General features: G+C 43.1%; 2 protein-coding genes across 4 annotated transcripts in view; one reads left to right on the top strand and one right to left on the bottom strand.

Annotated features, from left to right (window-relative positions):
- Positions 1–23,447, bottom strand: part of si:ch73-40i7.2 (FYN-binding protein 1) — a 53,198-nt gene extending 29,751 nt beyond the window's left edge. For all 3 annotated transcript variants that reach the window (XM_046303240.1, XM_046303224.1, XM_046303233.1), the window contains exon 1: positions 23,334–23,447. In XM_046303240.1, the coding sequence (XP_046159196.1) occupies positions 23,334–23,363 (30 nt within the window). In that variant the 5' untranslated portion in view covers positions 23,364–23,447. The remainder of the gene's footprint in view (positions 1–23,333) is intronic.
- LOC123998221 (prostaglandin E2 receptor EP4 subtype-like) lies at positions 21,961–23,637 on the top strand. Its single transcript, XM_046303256.1, has 2 exons — positions 21,961–22,946; positions 23,041–23,637. The coding sequence occupies exons 1-2, from the start codon at positions 22,164–22,166 to the stop codon at positions 23,221–23,223; spliced, it is 966 nt and encodes a 321-aa protein (XP_046159212.1). The 5' UTR covers positions 21,961–22,163; the 3' UTR covers positions 23,224–23,637.
- Positions 23,638–24,056: the final 419 nt, after the last annotated feature.

Genomic DNA, 24,056 nt, shown 5'->3' with positions numbered 1-24,056 from the left:
CAGACGTAACGCTTGGCATTCAGGCCAAAGAGTTCAATCTTGGTTTCATCAGACCAGAGGATCTGGTTTCTCACGGTGTGAGAGTCTTTAGATGCCTTTTGGCAAACTCTAAGCAGGTTGTCATGTGTCTTTTACTGAGGAGTGGCTTCTGTCTGGCAACTTTACCATAAAATGCCTGATTGATGGAATGCTGTAGAGATGGTTGTCCTTCTGTAAGATTCTCCCATCTCCACAGAGGTACTCTAGAGCTCTGTCAGAGTGACCATCAGGTTTTTGGTCACCTCCCTGACCAAGGCCCTTCTCCCCAGATTGCTCAGTTTGGCCGGGAGTCCAGCTCTAGCAAGAGTCTTGGTGGTTCCAAACTAAGCTATTTTTATCACATACTAAATAGAATGAAAATGTCAGGTGGTCAGCTCAAAAACACACTGGAACAGTAATACAGAGAGTATATAGAAATGATCAATTTCAAGTGGTAACAGCTTAAAATTGGCTATATTGTGAAAATGAATGAACACGAAAATCAACTTTCCAGTCTTAACGGATGTTATGGTTGGGCATCAGGTTAGGAATATTAAAGGTTAGTAAGGTTATGGTTTTCTAGAGAAAAATGGCCTACTTCCAGCTTGGCCAGATAGTGACAGCTCTGCGAAAGGAGGTAAGTAAGGGCTGTTAATGCAATGTGTCCTTCCTTGATTTAGTCAATACATTTGAAAGTTATTTTCATTGCTAGCAGTCAAACGTCAGTGTCACCAAAGGCAGAAGGGACCTTTGCACCAAACAGCCCCAAGTCAAAATCAAATCGTGCACATATTTAGCAGATGTTATTGCGGGTGTAGCGAAATGCTTGTGTTCCTAGCGCCAACAGTGCAGTAGTACCTAAAAACAATTCCCACCAATACACACAAATCTAAAAGTAAAAGAATGGAAGTAAGAAATATATAAATATTAGTTAGCGCAATGTCGGAGTGGCATTGAATAAATAATTACCAGTCTTCTCGATTCCCATAGAAACCACGTAATTTCCAGTTGTAGGGTATCAATAATGTTCTCCCATGAAGAGTTTTGTAAAATGTTCTGATACAGGAAGTCTTAAAGCACAATCCCGACTAAAGCCGAGTTACCAGAAAAAATATTAGCTACGCATTTAATTATTTTTCAACAAAGTAATGAAATTTCGTACCATCTTAAAGTATAAGGAATAAGGCTTATCCTGAGTTTCCACAGCGCTTTTCTAAAAACTCTTCAAAATGAAAGTAAACAAAGACAATGATGAAACTTTAATAGGCAACAAAAAAGTGATATTTATTTGGCAGAGAGAAAGAGGTGACCTGAGGATATGACATACGTTAAACTAGTATTCAATTAGATATTCTTTCTGGTTTCCTAAGAAGTTAGACCATGGAAAAAGGCCCTAGTGCAAGACCAAAATGTCAAGAGGACTTTCTCATATGGGGTTTTCCTTTTGATCCAAGTGATCACAGTTTACCCAAATTGCATTTTCAAACTATAGTTTCCCAATTTCACAATTAATTCAGAAATAAATCATTCAGAACTACTCTACCAAACCACAAAGATGGTCTTGATTATTGTCTGAAACTCTACAGATTGTAATTTTCTAAGGAATATGGGGAAATTATGGAATAATTTAATTACTGTACAAAAACAAATATGTGGCTTATGGATTTCCAAGGAAAACTTAATTGGCATTCATTTAAAAGCAGGATGTTTAAAGTCGATTCTAGTATTTCTCAATAACCAACTCAGTGGCTTGTGGTTAGAGTGTCTGACCTGAGATTGGATGGTTTGGAGTTTGATCCCCAGCTGAGTCATACCAAAGAATGTAAAATTGGACCTGATGCTTCTCTGCTTGGCACTCAATTGGGGGTATTCCCTGTGATACACTAATGTCCTCTCCAGGGGGTGTACTTGTACATCAATCTGCCTCATGCTATATGAATAGGCTCCTGCTCCTATCTTAACCAAGGCTATACTTACTTAGTGTTAATTAATGAGGACATCAGTAAGTCATTGATCACTTTGTCCTTGAAATCAATATGTGCAAATAGCCTGAGGACAAGGTTAGTATGTAATGAGGTTTCTTCTTGGTGATCCCTTTACCTTTGAGGAGTTGTCCCCCGAGGGGACTTTGGATCTGTCTCCATCCGTTAGTACGTTAATCACGCGCGATATCTCAGACAGCACTGGCTCAATTTGGGTGAATGATGGGTCTTGCCATAGCGATCCGGCATTTACAAAATTACACTGAATGGAACTATAACAAGCGATTGAAAAGTCTAACTTTGAAAGGTTATCAAGCTTACACACTATGTGCACACATAGTGCGTGTGGCAGTCTGGCAGACTGCCAAATACTGTTCACATGAAAACTTAAACAATGCCTTCTAAGGAGACCTACAGTCTACAATAAAGACATTGACATGGAGTACAAATGGTTGTCATTTGAAATCTTGACCTGAACACACCTAACTAGGGAATAGGCAACATATTGTATCCCTCAAATGAAACCCAGTGCTGGAGTATGGTCATGACTAGTAACACCTCATGCAGTACCAAGATGTAATGCCAGTGCCCTATATGGAAGGAAAACGAATAGGCAATTTGGATGCAAGATGTTCATGTCTAAAATCTAAGAAGAATTGGCTTGACTAACTGCTTCTCAATGATTATATCAGTAAGTTATGGTGAGCCCAAACAGTGTATGGTCAGTATCAACGCAAGGAAACTTTCAAACAACACCTTATAGGGAGGCCTACAATATACAGGCTCCCTAGTGGAGCAGCGGTCTAAGGCAATGTATCTCAGTGCTAGAGGCGTCAATACAGACACCCTGGTTCGAATCCAGGCTGTATCACAACTGGCCGGTATTAGGAGTCCCATAGGGCGGCGCACTATTGGCCCAGCGTCGTCTGGGTTTGGACGATTTAGGTAGTCATTGTAAATAAGAATTTGTTCTTAAAACTGACTTGCCTAGTTAAATAAATGAATGACATGAGAAATATGGAATAATTGCAGGACTTATTAACAATGACCAACAATTCCAGTCAACATATGAGAAAAAAAAAATACTTCCAACCCAACTCCACTTTTTGCCACTATCATGGTAGGCCTACAAAACTGCGGACCCGTGCGCACACATACATTTTAGAAAAGCAAATGTCTACAGAAATACACTGCATTTTACACCTGCATTTTGAGACTAAAGTAATAAGTTGAAGCCAATATCAACTAGGGCTATACCGTAACTTGTCACTCCTCTGGAGTCCAGAGCAAGCAAAATCATATCGCCAACTTGTAGCTGAGGTTGCAGGATCTAATGGAAAATCATGTTCTGTCTGCACCACATCATCACTTTGGAGGGCAGCTTGCCTGCAGAGTACTCATTGCCATCTGGGTAGCCCTTTTCTTCCTCACAAATATATTAATACATTTGCAAGAATATGTTACATCTTCATCCAATAATATTGAAGGCAGTGCGACGTTACAGCTGTTGTAGCCAGTAGCCACCCAAACTAGGCCTATCTGAAATATGAAAATGATAATTAAAATTGCAAGGTAGCCTATTGTTCTGGCAAAGATGAGTTAGTAGACTGCGAAACTGTATTTGATATGGATAATAAACATAGGGCCACTGTTTTTGCCAGGAAATGAAATGAAAAAAAATTCTGGTCCCTAATCTGGATATGCGCACTAATGTTGATGACTGGTCATTGGACAACATTCAAGACGCACAAGTTTTTGGTTTTGAAGCATAGGCCTAGATGAAAATTCAAATCAAATCGTTCTTTATCACGAGCCGAATACAACAGGTTCCTCTCTGACTGGAAGGGCAAAGGGGATGTGCTCTGCACAGGTGCCTGTAGTAAAGGCATCCCTCGTAGGCATTGTGTTCCTTCTTTTAAGCAGTAGTGGAAAAGGTACCCAATTGTAATGCTTGAGATAAAGTAAAGATACCTTAATAGAAAATTACTCAAATAAAAGTGTCACCCAGTAGTCACCCAGTAAAATACTACTTGAGTAAAAGTCTAAGTATTTTGTTTTAAATATACTTAAATATCAAAGTAAAAGTAGAAATCATTTCAACATCCTTATATTAAGCAAACAAAACAGTACAATTGTCTTGTTTTTTTTAATGTATGTATAGACTCAGGGGCACACTCCAACATTTAGACATAATTTACAAACTTAGCCTTTGTGTTTAGTGAGTCTGCCAGATCAGAGGGAGTAGGGATGACCAGGGATGTTGTCAAAAATATAAATAGTAAAAGTACAGATACCCCCCAAAAATACTTAAGTAGTACTTTAAAGTATTTTTACCTTAGCACTTTACACAACTCCTTTTAATGGTTTGAGACATTCATGCTTTGTCATGGGGCTGCATCTATAAACATAATTAGCCATCTAATAAGAAGAAGTGGCGTTGGAGGGCACTAAGTTCACTGGCATCCTCATGTTCTCTCCTATCATAGAGGTCAACTTCCCAACCATTTACAGTCATCTTTGTTTGAGGTGCACAGCTGAGAATCGGGCTTTGTATAAACTGTGTTCATGTTACTGGGCAGCTACCATGACAAACAAAGCTAAGGGATGGAAGTCTCTTAAAACTGACTGGAAATTTGTTGTTGTTTTGGAGTTATTCATTCCATCTCATTCCAAATTTATGGGCATTAATATGGAGTTGGTTCCCCTTTGCTGATATAACAGCCTCCACTTTTCTGGGAAGGCTTTCCACTAGATGTTGGAACAGTGCTGTGGGGGCTTGCTTCCATTCAGCCACAAGAGCATTAGTGAGGTCGGACACTGACGTTAGGCGATTAGGCCTGGCTCGTGGTCGGCGTTCCAATTCATTACAAAGGTGTTCGATGGCCTCAGGGTTCTGTGCAGGCCAGTCAAGTTCTTCCACACCGATCTTGACAAACCATTTCTGTAAGGCTTTGTCCACGGGTGTAGTGTCATGCTGAAATAGGAAAAAGCCTTCCCCAAACTGTTGCCATAAAGTTGGAAGCACAGAATAGTCTAGAATGTAATTGTATGCTATAGCGTTAAGATTTCTCTTTAATGGAACTAATGGGCCAATCCGAACCATTAAAAACAGCCGATACCATTATTCCTCGTCCACCACTCTTTACAGTTGGCACTATGCATTGGGGTAGGTAGCGTTCTCCTGGCATCCGCCAAACCCAGATTAATTAATCAGACTGCCAGATGGTAAAGCGAGATTCATCACTTCAGAGAGAGATTCCACTGCTCCAGAGTCCAATGGCGGCAAGCTTTACACCACTCCAACCAATGCTTGGCATTGCACATGGTGATCTTAGGCTTGTGTGTGGTTGCTTGGCAATGGAAACCCATTTCATGAAGCTCCCTACGAATAGTTCTTGTGCTGATGTTGCTTTCAGAGGTAGTTTGGAACTCCGTAGTGAAATTTAGATTTTTACACGCATCACACTTCAGCACTCGGCAGTCCCGTTCTGTCAGCTTGTGTGACCTACCACTTCGTGCCTGAGCTGTTGTTGCGCCTAGACTTTCCACTTCACAATAACAACACTTACAGTTGGCTGGGTAAGCTCTAGCAGGCCAGACATTTGATTAACTGACTTGTTGGAAAGGAGGCATCCTATGAAGGTGCCACGTTGAAAGTCACTGAGCTCTTCAGTAAGGCCATTCTACTGCCAGTATTAGTCCATGGATATGTCCACAGCTATCTGCTCGATTTTACACACCTGTCATCAACGGGTGTGGTTGAAATATTTGAAGGGGTGTCCACATACTTTTGTAAATATACAGTTGAAGTCGGAAGTTTACATACACCTTAGACAAATTCATTTAAACTCGGTTTTTCACAATTCCTGACATTTAATCCTAGTAAAAATCCCCTGTCTTAGGTCAGTTAGGATAACCACTTTATTTTAAGAATGTAAAATGTCAGAATAATAGTAGAGAATTATTTATTTCAGCTTTTATTTCTTTCATCACATTCCCAGTGGGTCAGAAGTTTACATACACTCAATTAATATTTGGTAGCATTGCCTTTAAATAGTTTAACTTCGGTCAAACGTTCCAGGTAGCCTTCCACAATAAGTTGGGTGAATTTTGGCTCATTCCTCCTGACAGAGCTGGTGTAACTGAGTCAGGTTTGTAGGCCTCCTTGCTCACACGCTTTTCCAGTTCTGCCCACAAATTGTCTATAGGATTGAGGTCAGGGCTTTGTGATGGCCAGTCCAATACCTAGACTTCGTTGTCCTTAACCTTTTGTGACTAGGGGGCAGTATTTTCATTTTTGGAGAAAAAAAACAGAACTGATGTTGCAGGCGAAAGCCTGAGAAAAATCCAATCCGGAAGTGCCTCACGTTTTGAAAGCGCTGCGTTCCAATGTGTCCCTATTGAGCAGTGAATAGGCTATCAACCAAATTACTCTTTCTCCGTATTCCCGAAGGTGTCTACAGCATTGTTTTACGCATTTATGTTGAAGAATATCTGTAGGCGGCTACATTGCGCAAGTGGTCACCTGATGCTCCCAGAGAGATTCTTGCATAAAATACAGAGGAAGCCATTACTCCAATCGGTCCTACAGACAAACTAATTGTCCCGATGGATATATAATCAAATAGATATTTGAAAAACACCTTGAGGATTGATTATAAACAACGTTTGCCATGTTTCTGTCGATATTATGGAGCTAATTTGGAATATTTTTTGCCGTTTTCGTGACTGCAATTTCCGGGCCATTTCTCAGCCAAACGTGAAGAACAAACGGAGCTATTTCGCCTACAAAAATAATATTTTGGGAAAAAAGGAACATTTGCTATCTAACTGGGAGTCTCGTGAGTGAAAGCATCCGTGACCAAGTTACCTGCTGCTAGCTGGACAAAATGCTATGCTAGGCTATCGATAAACTTACACAAATGCTTGTTTAGCTTTGGCTGTAAAGCATATTTTGAAAATCTGAGATGACAGGGTGATTAACAAAAGGCTAAGTTGTGTCTTAATATATTTCACTTGTGATTTTCATGAATAGAAATATTTTCTAGTAATTTTTATGTCTGTTGCGTTATGCTAATTAGTGTCAGATGATGACAACGATCCCGTTCACGGGATGGGGTGTTACTAGAGGTTAAGCCATTTTGCCACAACTTTGGAAGTATGCTTGGGGACATTGTCCATTTGGAAGACCCATTTGTGACCAAGCTTTAACTTCCTGACTGATGTCTTGAGATGTTGCTTCAATATATCCACATAATTTCCATCCTCATGATGCCATCTATTTTGTGAAGTGCACCAGTCCCTCCTGCAGCAAAGCACCCCCACAACATGATGCTGCCACCCCCGTGCTTCACAGTTGGGATGTTGTTCTTCGGCTTGCAAGCATCCCCATTTATCCTCCAAACATAACGATGGTCATTATGGCCAAACCAGAGGACATTTCTCCATGTGCATTTGCAAACCTGTCTGGCTTTTTTATGGCGGTTTTGGAGCAGTATCTTCTTCCTTGCTGAGCGGCCATTCAGGTTATGTCGATATAGGACTTGTTTTACTGTGGATATAGATACTTTTGTACCCGTTTCCTCCAGCATCTTCTCAAGGTCCTTTGATATTGTTCTGGGATTGATTCGCACTTTTCGCACCAAAGTACGTTCATCTCTAGGAGACAGAGCGTGTCTCCTTCCTGAGCGGTATGATGGCTGCGTGATCCCATGGTGTTTATACTTGCGTACTATTGTTTGTACAGATGGACATGGTACCTTCGGGCGTTTAGAAATTGCTCCAAAGGATGAACCAGACGTGTGGAGGTCAGAAAAAAATAATTCTGAGGTCTTGGATGATTTCCCCATGATGTCAAGCAAAGAGGCACTGAGTTTGAAGGTAGGCCTTGAAATACATCCACAAGTACACCTCCAATTGACTCAAATTATGTCAATTAGCCTATCAGAAGCTTCTAAAGCCATGACATCATTTTCTGGCATTTTCCAAGCTTTTTAAATGCACAGTCAACTTAGCATTTGTAAACTTCTGACCCACTGGAATTGTGATACAGTGAATTATAAGTGAAATAATCTGTCTGTAAACAATTGTTGGAAAAATTACTTGTGTCATGCACAAAGTAGATGTCCTAACTGGCTTGCCAAAACTATAGTTTGTTAACAAGAAATTTGTGCAGTGGTTGAAAAACTAGTTTTATTGACTCCAACCTAAATGTTCTCCTACTGGAGAACTTTTATTTGTATTGCTTTTAATCTTTTTAATGAATTTATCTTATTAACACTTTGTTCTAGCTAGCTATTTGTGTAGGTAGCTATCAAGTAAACACAATGAGCAGTCCAGCAACTCTTCTTGAACCATTCCTGGGTACTTTTGATGTGTGTTTGGGCTTGTTGTCCTTCTATAAGACCCACAACCTTTAACATTTATGTGAATCAAATCAAATTTTATTTGGCACATACACATGGTTAGCAGATGTTAATGCGAGTGTAGCGAAATGCTTGTGCTTCTAGTTCCGACAATGCAGTGATAACCAACAAGTAATCTAACTAACAATTCCAAAACTACTGTCTTATACACAGTGTAAGTGATGGTACAGAGCAGCATACAGTCGATGGTATCGAGTACAGTATATAGTATATACATATGAGATGAGTGTGTAGACAAAGTAAACAAAGTGGCATAGTTAAAGTGGCTAGTGATACATGTATTACATAAGGATGCAGTCGATGATGTAGAGTACAGTATATACATATGCATATGAGATATATAATGTTACTTACCCTACATTATTCAAGGTAGCATTGTTTGTAGCTCAGTTGGTAGAGCATGGTGCTTGTAACGCCAGGGTAGTGGGTTCGATCCCCGGGACCACCCATACGTAGAATGTATGCACACATGACTGTAAGTCGCTTTGGATAAAAGCGTCTGCTAAATGGCATATATTATTATTATTATTATTATATATTTACATCATTTCCCATCAATTCCCATTATTAAAGTGGCTGGAGTTGGGTCAGTGTCAATGACAGTGTGTTGGCAGCAGCCACTCAATGTTAGTGGTGGCTGTTTAACAGTCTGATGGCCTTGAGATAGAAGCTGTTTTTCAGTCTCTCGGTCCCAGCTTTGATGCACCTGTACTGACCTCGCCTTCTGGATGATAACGGGGTGAACAGGCAGTGGTTCGGGTGGTTGATGTCCTTGATGATCTTTATGGCCTTCCTGTAACACCGGGTGGTGTAGGTGTCCTGGAGGGCAGGTAGTTTGCCCCCGGTGATGCATTGTGCAGTCCTCACTACCCTCTGGAGAGCCTTACGGTTGAGGGCGGAGCAGTTGCCGTACCAGGCGGTGATACAGCCCGCCAGGATGCTCTCGATTGTGCATCTGTAGAAGTTTGTGAGTGCTTTTGGTGACAAGCCGAATTTCTTCAGCCTCCTGAGGTTGAAGAGGCGCTGCTGCGCCTTCTACACGATGCTGTCAGTGTGAGTGGACCAATTCAGTTTTTCTGTGATGTGTATGCCGAGGAACTTAAAACTAGCTACCCTCTCCACTACTGTTCCATCGATGTGGATAGGGGGGTGTTCCCTCTGCTGTTTCCTGAAGTCCACAATCATCTCCTTAGTTTTGTTGACGTTGAGTGTGAGGTTATTTTCTTGACACCACACTCCGAGGGCCCTCACCTCCTCCCTGTAGGCCATCTTGTCGTTGTTGGTAATCAAGCCTACCACTGTTGTGTCATCCGCAAACTTGATGATTGAGTTGGAGGCGTGCGTGGCCACGCAGTCGTGGGTGAACAGGGAGTACAGGAGAGGGCTCAGAACGCACCCTTGTGGGGCCCCCGTGTTGAGGATCAGCGGGGAGGAGATGTTGTTGCCTACCCTCACCACCTGGGGGCGGCCCGTCAGGAAGTCCAGTACCCAGTTGCACAGGGCGGGGTCGAGACCCAGGGTCTCGAGCTTGATGACGAGCTTGGAGGGTACTATGGTGTTGAATGCCGAGCTGTAGTCGATGAACAGCATTCTCACATAGGTATTCCTCTTGTCCAGGTGGGTTAGGGCAGTGTGCAGTGTGGTTGAGATTGCATCGTCTGTGGACCTATTTGGGCGGTAAGCAAATTGGGTGGGTCTAGGGTGTCAGGTAGGGTGGAGGTGATATGGTACTTGACTAGTCTCTCAAAGCACTTCATGATGACGGAAGTGAGTGCTACGGGGCGGTAGTCGTTTAGCTCAGTTACCTTAGCTTTCTTGGGAACAGGAACAATGGTGGCCCTCTTGAAGCATGTGGGAACAGCAGACTGGTATAGGGATTGATTGAATATGTCCGTAAACACACCGGCCAGCTGGTCTGCGCATGCTCTGAGGGCGCGGCTGGGGATGCCGTCTGGGCCTGCAGCCTTGCGAGGGTTAACACGTTTAAATGTCTTACTCACCTCGGCTGCAGTGAAGGAGAGACCGCATGTTTTCGTTGCAGGCCGTGTCAGTGGCACTGTATTGTCCTCAAAGCGGGCAAAAAAGTTATTTAGTCTGCCTGGGAGCAAGACATCCTGGTCCGTGACTGGGCTGGGTTTCTTCTTGTAGTCCGTGATTGACTGTAGACCCTGCCACATGCCTCTTGTGTCTGAGCCATTGAATTGAGATTCCACTTTGTCTCTGTACTGACGCTTAGCTTGTTTAATAGCCTTGCGGAGGGAATAGCTGCATTGTTTATATTCGGACATGTTACCAGACACCTTGCCCTGATTAAAAGCAGTGGTTCGCGCTTTCAGTTTCACGCGAATGCTGCCATCAATCCACGGTTTCTGGTTTGGGAATGTTTTTATCGTTGCTATGGGAACGACATCTTCGACGCACGTTCTAATGAACTCGCACACCGAATCAGCGTATTCGTCAATATTTCCATCTGACGCAATACGAAACATGTCCCAGTCCACGTGATGGAAGCAGTCTTGGAGTGTAGAGTCAGCTTGGTCTGACCAGCGTTGGACAGACCTCAGCGTGGGAGCCTCTTGTTTTAGCTTCTGCCTGTAGGCAGGGATCAGCAAAATGGAGTCGTGGTCAGCTTTCCCGAAAGGGAGGCGGGGCAGGGCCTTATATGCGTCGCGGAAGTTAGAGTAACAATGATCCAAGGTTTTACCACCCCTGGTTGCGCAATCGATATGCTGATAAAATTTAGGGAGTCTTGTTTTCAGATTAGCTTTGTTAAAATTCCCAGCTACAATGAATGCAGCCTCCGGATAAATGGTTTCCAGTTTGCAAAGAGTTAAATAAAGTTCGTTCAGAGCCATCGATGTCTCTGCTTGGGGGGGGGGGGTATATACGGCTGTGATTATAATCGAAGAGAATTCTCTTGGAAGACAATGCGGTCTACATTTGATTGTGAGGAATTCTAAATCAGGTGAACAGAAGGATTTGAGTTCCTGTGTGTTTCCTTCATCACACCATGTCCCGTTAGTCATGAGGCATACGCCCCCGCCACTCTTCTTACCAGAGAGATGTATGTTTCTGTCGGCGCGATGCGTGGAGAAACCCGTTGGCTGCACCGTCCTGGATAGCGTCTTCCCAGTAAGCCATGTTTCCGTGAAGCAGAGAACGTTGCAGTCTCTGATGTCCCTCTGGAATGCCACCCTTGCTCGGATTTCGTCAACCTTGTTGTCGAGAGACTGGACATTGGCAAGAAGAATGCTGGGAAGTGGTGCGCAATGTGCCCTTTTTCGGAGTCTGACCAGAACACCGCCTCGTTTCCCTCTTTTTCTGAGTCGTTTTTTTGGGTCGCTGCATGCAATCCATTCCGTTGTCCTGTTTGTAAGGCAGAACACAGGATCCGCGTCGCGGAAAACATATTCTTGGTCGTACTGATGGTGAGTTGACGCTGATCTTATATTCAGTAGTTCTTCTCGACTGTATGTAATGAAACCTAAGATGACCTGGGGTACTAATGTAAGAAATAACACGTAAAAAAAAACAAAAAACTGCATAGTTTCCTAGGAACGCGAAGCGAGGCGGCCATCTCAGTCGGCGCCGGAAGTACTGTAGTTATTACTGTAGTTATAATTAGGAAGTTGTGACATTTGAATGGTTAAAACCAAGATCAAATCCATTCAATAAATTATTTATTAGCCAAACTGCTCCCACATTAGTCATATAGACAGCTTTATCAATCATATGTACAACATTATCTTTTGGATTTTAAAAATGTCAACAAGCTCATGATGCTCATTTGGGGAAAGCCCAAGTTTTTTTCTTGAGAGCCTCATTGATATTGACCTCAGAAGAGATTACGCATGTGCTTGGTGACTGACATGTGACAACTGTGAGACTTGTAATCCATTGCATCCACAGTCAGGGTTTTGCTGTTGAGACGTTAACATCAACACAGACACCACACCAGAGCCAGTCCTGACCTCCCTGGGGCCCCAAGCAAAATTCTGCTAAGGGGCCCTCCTACCTGACCCATGAGCCATGTAAACCATTTGCCATTGCCACGCCACATAGTCACACCTGACACCCCAGTGCTCCCACTACAATCCTCCCTCCTTTAAAACAGTTTGCTCCATCTGTCTGTCTAAGAATAAGTAAACCTATACAGAACGATATAAACAAACAAAATGTATTTAAAATAACATTTTTTATAGAATCTCACAATATTATACAATTAGCTTAGTCTACACAATGTAAACATAAGCCTATGGCTGCAGCGATATGTCTTAAAATAGTCAATAAAACCTATACAGATGTGTGATTAGCTTTGGTTCTCTCTACAGCCTGGGCATTTTCAGCATCAGCATGGACACCAGTCTATCTGGATGTATATCAAAGTATATCACATAGTTAAGCAGTCATTTACACAAATGCACTTCTGCCATAAAATCTCAAATGTTACTAAGTGTGTAAACATTTGAATGTTGGAATTAAAATCTTACCATCAAAATATTCCTCTTCTGCAATTTCTTGAGGCAAAATCATAAATGACGTCATCATAGGACATGTGTTTCCCCACGTCATGATTAATGCTCATGATGGCCAGACCACTCAAACATTCCTGTGACATGGTAGGCCTCAGGTACCTTTTGATGCGTTTGAATTTTGAAAAGCTCCTCTCTGATGATGCTACTGTTACCTGTAGGGTGACTGCCATTCTTAGGGCTATCCAAAGTTTAGGATACAGTTCCTCCAGGTTTTTCTTACAGAGAAAGGAAAGCAGCTCAAAAGGTAGTCATCTTATCTGATGGCAGATCAGGTCTATTCTGAATCTCGTGTGCCAGATCCATTCCACTGATGTCACAGTGATTTCTGAAGATTAGAGTGTTTTCAACTTATCTAAGATGACAGTGGACCAATTCGAGCCTGTTGTAACAACACTCACAAAGCCAAGGAAGTGCTCCTTGATCTCTGGCTTTCCCTTTGAAGCCACACTTCTCACAAAAATTGACATTTGCTCCTGGTGACTAATGTCAGGTGTACAGTCCAAGATAATGGAGAAGTACTTTGAGTCTCTTACTTGAGTCACTATTTCTTGTCACTCACAATCTGTATCAGCTCATTTTGTGTGTGCCTCCCAAGGTCATTTTGCTGAGATGATTTTCCATAACGGGGTCAAATTTTGCCAGTAATTCAACCTCTTTTAGGAAGTTTTCCATTATCTGGTTGGAAGAGGTTGTCTGATTAACCCCTGAATGCTTGGTTTATTTCACCCAGAGACTGGGTGATACTTATTAAACATGTAAGGACATCCCCACCGTCTCTTTTTTTCAGCCTCCAAAATGGTCATTTGTATCTGGTCAAGAGTCTTTCCCAGACTTCGGTGCAGATCAAGTTCTCTCCACTTAATCATATTGTTTGTGTGTTCAGGACTACCCTCATGGGGTTTCAGAATGGTGTTGATTTTTCACCAGTCATTCACACCTTTATTATTTTGTAGTCTTTTGTAGAAAAAGCTTACAGCAAAAACAATACACAGCTTTGTTTTTGATTGGGTATGAAAGCAAGCTCCTGGTAATCTTTTCCCCATTTGACAACTGTCTCTGTAATAAGCCTGAATGGAAACCTCTTCTAGACTTGGCTTTAGGGTGAGAAAAATGCAGTCCTGGTTTGAATGGACCTCTGCGCAATAACTCAGTCCTCATAAAATCTGTTAAGACTGGGGGCCAATCTGCTGGGTCATTTTGTGGAGCAGCAACTGTTCTATTAGGGTCTGAGCTGCTTGTATCTGATGCTGGCTGTACACCTCTAGTAATGCTAGTACTGGCTCAGGCTGCCTGTACTTCACCTGGGTCTATGTTAGTATTTGCTGAAGCCGGCTGGACTGGGTCTATGTTAGTATTTGCTGAAGCCGGCTGGACTGGGTCTATGTTAGTACTGGCTGAGGCTGGGTGTGGATCAATTGAGTCTGTGCTTGTACTGGCTGATGATCCAGCATCTTCTCTACTGACATATTTACGCAAAGCACCTGTAAATTATAGATAATACTATTAATTTTATCAGCTGCATCAGGCCCATTCAAACTGGCTCCCCCAGATTTCCTTTTATACATTTTCAAATATAAAATACTATTTATACTAGGGCTTGGCTGAATACTTGATGGTTATTATTTACTGAGAGATGTGCATCCATATTGTCCAGTATGCCCAGCTAATCAACTTTTTAAATTCAATATATGAATCAATAGTCAATGTCAATCCATTGCTTTCCATCTTGCATTAGTCCAGAATGATAACTAAACATTGACCGAAATAACGTGCGCCTATGAGGAGTGCCATCTCACTCATATATTGTCTGGACTGGTCCCCACAGAGGTTGCAGCTGGAAAGCGCGAGTTTCATTTTGTGCACTCGCGTATGAACGCATGTTCCTGCGCGACGCGTTATCTTTTCCGAGCTGCAGTTTATAAACACCATTGCCCGTTGCCGTTTATCAAATGTAATAAATAGTTGCATTTCACTTTTGTCAGGCACAAAGTCACAGAACACAGCCCTGGAAGTGGCTGGCAAGCAAGCAAGACACTGACAGACCAAGAGACGTACTGCCCAGCTAGGTTAGCAAGACAGAGACTAGAGAGAGATGTACTGCAAGCTAGCCTATCAACTTAACGTTACTGTTATTTACTGACATCAAACTTGGAGAGGAGAGAACACAAGTTTACCTGATTGCTGTTCCCGCAATTTACTCTCATGGTGTTTTTTGTGTGTGTTTTTGTGACTATAAGGATAGTTCTGCTTCATCCTAAGAGAGAGAGAGAGAGACAGCTGCATGTGAGCGCTCACATTTTTCAACATGTTTTTTACAAAAGGATAGATTTGGAGTTAACTCCAGGTCAAAACTCCAAACCTACAACATAATTTTGACCAAAATTAACCCGGAGAGATTACTGCTTCCAAGGTTCTTTTCCAAGCTGTATGGAGGGTGCTCTAGCTAACAAACAGTAGAGATCTAAGGACACCATCCAACCTGGAACTGAGTGAGTAGTGTTTGGTTTGATGCTAGTTAAAAAGCCAAGAAGAAGAAAAATAAAATAATAAATGAAAGATAAAGTACATTTCAATTATATATTTTATGGGGACTGAATGCTGAGTTAAGGCTCCCAGGCTTGCAACAACAGACCAGATACAAATTAAATTAGCACTAAGGTGTGAGGTAATATGTGTCGAGGACTTTGGGCCCAACAAGTGTCAGGAGTCTTTGAAGCGTCCTCTGAAGTCCCCTCGTGCTGTTTAAAGACCATTCATTCACTGGCATTTTATACAAGAAATCTGCCTTCAGAAATAAACACCTACTCCTTTTGCCTGCTGCACTACTGCTGGGATTCCACCTGGTGACCTGTTCACCGTCTGCCCTGGCCTGTCTCCCCCTGTCTGGTACAGGTACCCCCACCACACTCACCCCTCTCTCCAGAGCTTTCGCTCACCTCCAGCACTCACACACTGTTGGGGAGAGTGACTCTGAACTTACAATGGCTAGCCCCAAGTCGTTATATATTTGAGTTCTCATGTGCATTTTGCTATTTGCCTCATGACTCCTGCATACTTTGTTGACTACAAACTTTCTATACCCAACCGTGGGACAGACTGTTTGTTCCCACACTCGGGACACTGACTCTCTATTGGTTACACTGACTTTTGGCCTCCCATCCCATTCTAACCACCTCTCGCCAGCTTTGTATTCATGTTACCTGATAAAATTGCTGTACAATATGATCTTGCTGCCATCTGATGCACACTCAGATGTCATAAATCTGCAGCGCTCTCCCTGTCCTATGCTGTGATCGTATTACTGTTGATGATATCTGGAAATGTTTATGTACAACCTGGCCCATCTACTGTTGCTAGCCCCAATTCTGACTTGTGCTCTGATATCTACTTCACTGATTTCTGCACGTTAACACTAGAAGCTTATTACCTAAAATGGATGAATTGAAAGTGTGGGTTCACAGCTCCAATCCAGATGAGTTGGTCATTACTGAGACGTAGTTAAGGAACAGTGTTTTGAATACTGATGTTAACCTTTCTGGTTATAACCTTTTTTGGCAAGACAGATCTTCCAAAGGTGGGGGAGTGGCAATCTTTACCAAGGATCACCTTCAGTGCTCGGTGTCTCCACCAAGTTTTTCCCCAAACAATTTGATTTGCTGGTTTTCAGCATTAAACTTTCAAATAGCTCTTTGTTGACTGTTGCTGGGTGCTATCGTCCTCCATCAGCACCGGCATGTACCCTACCTGCACTAAGCTCTCTCCTGGCCCCTTACACTCAGTCTGAATGTGTCCTGCTTGGTGACCTAAACAGGGACATGCTTAATACACCTGACCAAGTCCTAAAGCAATGGGACGCCCTAAATCTTGCTCAGATTATTACCAATCCCACAAGGTATGACTCCAAACAAGCAGAAAAGGCCACTCTCTCCTTGATGTTATCCTCACAAATAATCCTGATAGGTATCAGTCCGGTGTTTTCTGTAATGACCTTAGTGATCACTGTTTAACAGCCTGTGTTCATAATGGCTGCCCAGTGAAACAACCTGTCCTGATTTGTCATAGAAGCTTGCTACAAAACTTCAATGAGCAAGCCTTCCTTCATAAACTGGCCTCTGTTAGATGGTATAGAATCAGCTTCATCCCCTCTGTCAAAGACGCTTGGACCTTCTTTTTTTATATTTTCAGTGGTTTTGTTAACAAACACGCCCCCATACAGAAAATTAGAATTAAAAACAGGTTCAGGCCCTGGTTGGACCGTGATCTTGCAGAGTTACTCCACCTCAAGAATTGCATTTGGTGAAAGGATCGGCACAAGGTTACTCAGGCTGACTGGCTTTCGTTCAGGCAAATGATAAAAAAGTGCACTCAGGCTATCCGGAAGGCCAAAGTTAGTTACTTTAAGGAGCAGTTCTCTCTCTTTGGGTCTAACCCCAAGAAGTTCTGGAAAACGGTTAAAGACCTGGAGAATAAACCCTTCTCCTCAAAGCTGCCCATGTCCCTTAATGCTGATGATGTGGTTGTTACTGACAAGAAGCACATGGCTGAGCTCTTTAAATCACCACTTCATTAAATCAGGATTCCTATTTGACTCAGCCATGCCTCCTTGCCTGTCCAACATTTCCTAATCTCCCACCCCTTCCAATGTGACTATCCCCAATACTTCTCCCTCTTTTCCCCCTGCCCCGCTACAAAGATTCTCCCTGCAGGAAGTCACTGAGTCCGAGGTGCTAAAGGAGTTCCTTAAACTTGACCCCAAAATATAATCTGGGTCAGATGGTTTAGACCCTTTCTTATTTAAGGTTGCTGCCCCTATCGTTGCCATGCCTGTCTCTCCTTTCTGGGGAGGTTCCCATTTCTTGGACGGCAGCCACGGTTAGTCCTTTATTTAAAGGGGGAGTTAAAGCTGAACCTAACTGTTATAAGCCTAATTCTATTTTGCCCTGTTTATCAAAAGTGTTGGAAAAACTTGTCAATAATCAACAGACTGGCTTTCTTGATGTCTATAGGATTCTCTCGGGTATGCAATCTGGTTTCCTCCCAGGTCATGGGTGTGTCACTGCAACCTTAAAGGTCCTCAATGATGTCACCATTGCCCTTGATTCTAAGCAATGTTGTAAAGTTATATGTATTGACTTGGCCAAAGCTTTTGATACGGCAGACCATTCCATTCTTGTGGCCTGGCTAAGGAGTATTGGATGCAAGATGGCGCCAACAGGGATGGTCGCCTTGATTCAGGTCCTTAGAAAACTATGCAGGTATTCCTTTTTTTATGTATTATTTCTTACATCGTTAGCCCAGAAAATCTCAAGTGTTTTGCATACAGCCAGGCCATTGCATACAGCCAGGAAGAACGACCAGGAATATGTCTTTCCGAAGCGGATCCTTTGTTCGGACCTCCACCCTGGAAATGGGATCTTATCCCAGAGGCCGACCCAAAACAAGGCGGTTGCCGCATGAGTGGCAGAAGGAGCGGCCTACTGGTCAGACTCAGAAGGCGAGCACACTATCCACCGCTTCTGAGCATATTACTCGCCAATCTCCAATCTCTAGCTAACAAGCTGGACAAAATTAGGGCACAAGATGCCTTCCAGAAAGACATTCTCTTTTTCACGGAAACATGGCTCACTCGGGATATGTTATCAGAGTCGGTACAGCCACCCAGTTTCCTCATGCATCGGGCTGACAGAAACAAACATCTCTCTGGTAAGAAGGAGGGTGGGGGAGTATGCCTTATGATTGAGGACTCATGGTGTAATCACAACAACATACAGGTACTCAAGTCATTTTATTCACCTGACCTATAACTCCTCTTAGTCAAATGCAGACCAGATTATTGATACTCTAACTTCCGCGATGCATACAAAGCCCTCCCCCGCCCCGCCTTCAGCAAATCTGACCACGACTCCATTTTGTTGTTCCCAGCCTATAGACAGAAACTAAAACAGGAAACGCCCGTACTCAGGTCTACTCTGGTCTGACCATTCAGATTCCACGCTTCAAGATTGCTTCAATCACGTGGACTGGGATATATTCTGGATAGCCTCAGACAATAACATTGATGTATACGCTGACTCGGTGAGTGAGTTTATTAGCAAGTGCATCGGAGATGTCATACCCACGGTGACTATTAAAACATTTCCTAAACAGAAACCGTGGGTTAATGGCAGCCTTTGCGCAAAATTGAAAGCACGAACCACCGCTTTTAATCGCGGCAAGGGGACTGGAAACATGGCCGAATGCAAAGAGTGCAGCTATTTCCTCCGCAAGGCAATCAAACAAGCAAAGCATCAGTATAGAGACAAAGTAGTCGCAATTCAATGGCTCAAACACGAGACGTATGTGGCAGGGTCTACAGTCAATCACAGATTACAAAAAGAAAACCAGCTCCGTCGTGGACGTCTTGCTCCCAGACAAATTAAACAACTTCTTTGCTCGCTTTGAGGAAAATACAGTGCCACTTACACAGCCCGCTCCCAAGAAAGTGAAGGTAACTGAACTAAATGACTACCGCCCAGTTGCACTCACTCCTGTCATCATGGAGTGCTTTGAGAGACTAGTTAAGGATCATATCACCTCCACCCTACCTGATAGCCGAGACAAACTCCAATTTGCTTACCACCCTAATAGGTCCACTGACGATGCAATCTCCATCACTACTGCCCTATCCCATCTGGACAAGAGGAATACCTTTGTAAGAATGCTGTTCATTAACTATAGCTCAGCATTTAACATCATTGTACCTTCCAAACTCGTCATTAAGTTTGAGACCCTGGGTTTCGATCCCGCCCTGTGCAACTGGGTCCTGGACTTTGACAGGCCGCACCCATGACTGCGCATCAGGAGGCTGAAGAAATTTGGCTTGTCACCTAAAACACTCAAACTTTTCCAGATGCACAATAGGGAGCATCCTGTCGGGCTGTATCACCGCCTGGTACGGGAACTGCACTGCCCTCAACACGCAAGGCTCTCCAGAGGGTAGTGCGGTCTGCACAACACATCACAGGGGGAAAACTACCTGCCCTCCAGGACAGCTACAGCACCCGATGTCACAGAAAGGCCATAAAGATCATCAAGGACAACAACCACCCGAGCCACTGCCTGTTCACCCCGCTATCATCCAGAAGGCGAGGTCAGTACAGGTGCATCAACGCTGGGACCGAGAGACTGAAAAACAGCTTCTCTCAAGGCCATCTAACTGTTAAACAGCCATCACTAACATAGCGAGGTTGCTGCCAAAATACAGACTCAAATCTCTGGCCACTTAAATAAATGGACTTGACAAAGTGATCACTAGTCACTTTAAATAACGGCACTTTAATCATGTTTACATATCCTACATTACTCATCTCATATGTATATACTGTATTCTATACCATCTACTGCATCTTTCCTATGCCGCACGGCCATCACTCATCCATATATTTATAAGTACATATTCTTATTCATCCCTTTACATGTGTGTGTATCAGGTAGTTGTTGTGAATTTGTTTGATTACTTGTTAGATATTACTGCATTGACAGAACTAAAAGCACAAGCATTTCCCTACACTTGCATTAACCTCTGCTATTCATGTGTGTGACCAATACAATTTTATTTGATTGGTCTCTGAGGGGTCTTTGGGCTGGTTTGCTATGCTCTGTCCTAGGCCCCACTCTCTTCTGAATTTACATCAACAACATAGCTCAGGCAGTAGGAAACTCTCTAATCCAGATATATGCTGATGATAGTCTTATACTCAGCTGCCCCCCTGACCCTTAACCTTATTCAGGACACCTCCAAAACAAAGGTCATGTGGTTTGGTAAGAAAAATGCCCCTCATCCCACAGGTGTTATTACTACCTCTGAGGGTTTAGAGTTTGAGGTAGTCAACTCATACAAGTACTTACAAGTACTTGGGAGTATGGCTAGACTGAACACTGATTTTCTCTCAGCACATATCAAAGCTGCAGTCTAAAGTTAGAGCAAACCAAGTCTAGATTTATCGTAATCACTCCTCTTTCACCCCAGCTGCCAAACTAACCCCAATTCAGATGACCATCCTACCCATGCTAGATTACGGAGACATAATTTATAGATTGGCAGGTAAGGGTGCTCTCGAGCGGCTAGATGTTCTTTACCATTTGGCCAACAGATTTGCCACCAATGCTCCTTATAGGACACGTCGCTGCACTCTATACTCCTTTGTAAACAGGTTATATTTGTATACCCATCGCAAGACCCACTGGTTGATGCTTATTTCTAAAACCCTCTTAGGCCTCAGGCCTCACTCCTCCCTATCTGAGATATCTAATGCAGCCTTCATCCTCCACATACAACACCCATTCTGCCAGTCACGTTCTGTTTAAGGGCCCCAAAGCACACACATCACTGAGTCGCTCCTCATTTCAGTTCGCTGCAGCTAGCGACTGGAACGGGCTGCAACAAACACTCAAACTGGACAGTTTTATCTCAATCATTCATTCAAAGACTCAATCATGGGCACTCTTACTGACAGTTGTGGCTGCTTTATGTGATGTATTGTTGTTTCTACCTTCTTGGCCTTTGTCTGTGCCCAATAATGTTTGCACCATGTGTTGTGTTGCTACCATGTTGTCATGTTGGGTTACTGCCTTGTTATGTTGTTGTCTTAGGTCTCTCTTTATGTAGTGATGTCTCTCTTGTTGTGATGTGTGTTTTGCTCTGTATTTATATTGTTTATTTATTTTATCCCAGGCCCATCCCCACAGGAGGCCTTTTGGTAGGCGCTCATTGTAAATAGGAATTTGTTCTTAACTGACTTGCCTAGTTAAATAAAGGTTAAGTAAAATTGTACAAAATGATCCTCTCATCGAAGTTGTAAACATTAACACCCGCTTTGACACGAGGAGTATGCGGGGCCCTTACGTAATTTGCGGGGCCCTACGCAACTTGCGTATAGGGCCGCCTGGCTCTGCGCCCCACTGGCTTTGATATATCTATTAGGACCAGATTGCTGGGCGTCAAGAGCGCATTTCCAAGTTTTTCCATCCACGGGATATTTCAAAAGGTTGATGTCAATGTAGGCTATTGAACAACAGCCATCATGAAATAGGGATTCTACAAGAGAAAACACATTTGTCAATATCCTGCTTGGATAGTAATGGACTCAAGAAGTAAGTGGCATCTATCTAAAAGAAAGGAACAAATAACGCCCATTGGATAGCTTTCTTTTGGAACGGAAAACATGAACGATACAAGTAATTTCACGACACACACTGTGCCTTACAAGTCAGCTGCAGCCATGGCTTTACCTGCATTTATGTTTGCAGTTGGTGTCATTGGAAATATAATAGCAATAGCCGCTCTATCTGGATCTAAGCAAGGGCGCAAGTCATCCGCGTTCTTCGCCTTAGTTTGCGGTTTGGCTATCACCGATCTTCTTGGGACTTGTCTGGCCAGCCCAATCACTATAGCGACTTACATCGATAAAAATGTACTCCACGACCGCCATCTTTGTGAATTCCACTCATTTTTGTTGCTGTTCTTCGGAGTGGCAGGACTAAGTATTATATGCGCAATGTCTGCTGAGCGCTACCTCGCAATATGCTGCCCTTACACATACCAAAGATGGGGAATTGGCCCACATTTTGCGCGCAAGTGCTTGTTTTGCATTTATCTCAGCAACATTGTATTTTGTTGTCTTCCAGTGATGGGTATGACTGAAAGCATGAGCCAGCCCTCCAAAACTTGGTGCTTCATCAACTGGATGGCTCATGAGCCGTGGTCTGCAGCCTATTCGTTTTTATATGCAAGTGTGAGTTTTCTACTCATATTGATGACGATAGTCCTCAACTTTGCAGTTTGTGGCACTCTATTGATAATGCGTCGCAGGAAAATCCAACGTCCAGTTACTAGAGGGAGCACACGGGCGCATTGGACAGCGCTTTGCTCCGGAGTGGAAGCCCAAATGATGACGGTGCTCGTGGTGACCTCGATGGTTGTTTTAGGTTGCTCAGCGCCGCTGGTGGTAAGGAACGTCTTAATATTTTATATGTTAATTTAGTTTGTCTACGAGGAAAGCAGTGGGTCTAATTGGCATATCTCTTGTTATGCTGTTGTAGGTACGCGTATTTGCTAACCAGATATCACGGGAAGACGATTCCCATGCAGATTTGAAGGCTGTACGGATTGCCGCCGTCAACGCCATCCTTGACCCTTGGATCTACATTTTGCTGAGAAGGACTCTGTTCAGTAAAATTCGGAGATTATCTAAACGAGTTTACAGTGATCGAAAAGGCAAATAACCCATGTTGCCAGTCAAATCCTCACAAAGGACTTTCCACTACCAAACAAACACCCATGACTTGCCTAGTTAAATAAAGGTTCAATTTAAAAAACGAATGAATTCACATACCTCTGAAGCACTGTACAGCAGCATCAACATCAATCAACTAACAGCCAGTCTCCCATTGCGCGCACATCACGCAGGGGGGACAAACATAGCTAACAAGTAGGGCTGCAGCACCCCCTGAAAAATCAGAATAAAAAAATACAGTACATTCGGGAAAGCATTCAGACCTGACTTTTTCAAAATGTTGTTACCTTACAACCATATTCAAAAATTTATAAAATATATGTTTTTATCTTCATCAATCTACACACAACACCCCATAAAGACAAAGCAAAAAAAAGAAACAAAATAAGTATTCAGACCCTTCACTCAGTCATTTGTTTTAGCATATTTAGCAGCGATTACAGCCTCGAGTTTTCTTGTGTATGACGCTTGGCACACCTGTATTTGGGGAGTTTCTCCCATTCTTCTCTGCAGATCCTCTCAAGCTCTGTCAGGTTGGATGGGGAGCGTTGCTGCACAGCTATTTTCATGTCACTCCAGAGATGTTCTAGTCTGGGCTCTGGCTGGGCCACTCAAGGACATTCAGAGACTTGTCCCGAAGCCACTCCTGCGTTGCCTTGGCTGTGTGCTTCGGGTCATGTCCTATTGGAAGGTGAACCTGAGTGCTCTGGAGCAGGTTTTCATCAAGGATCTCGCAGTACTTTGCTCCGTTCATCTTTCCCTCGATCCTGAATAGTCTCCCAGTCCCTGCCGCTGAAAAATATCCCCACAGCATGACGCTGC

The sequence above is a fragment of the Oncorhynchus gorbuscha genome, linkage group LG02 (genome assembly GCF_021184085.1).
Source record: "Oncorhynchus gorbuscha isolate QuinsamMale2020 ecotype Even-year linkage group LG02, OgorEven_v1.0, whole genome shotgun sequence".
NCBI classification, from domain to species: domain Eukaryota; kingdom Metazoa; phylum Chordata; class Actinopteri; order Salmoniformes; family Salmonidae; genus Oncorhynchus; species Oncorhynchus gorbuscha.
This window is presented reverse-complemented; position numbering and strand designations above follow the sequence as displayed.

Bases quoted from the DNA above. Each gene is read 5' to 3' on its own strand.
- LOC123998221 (XM_046303256.1), top strand. From the start codon at position 22,164: ATGAACGATACAAGTAATTTCACGACACACACTGTGCCTTACAAGTCA. The intron at 22,947-23,040 runs GTAAGGAACGTC...ATGCTGTTGTAG, and splicing joins GTTGCTCAGCGCCGCTGGTG to GTACGCGTATTTGCTAACCA.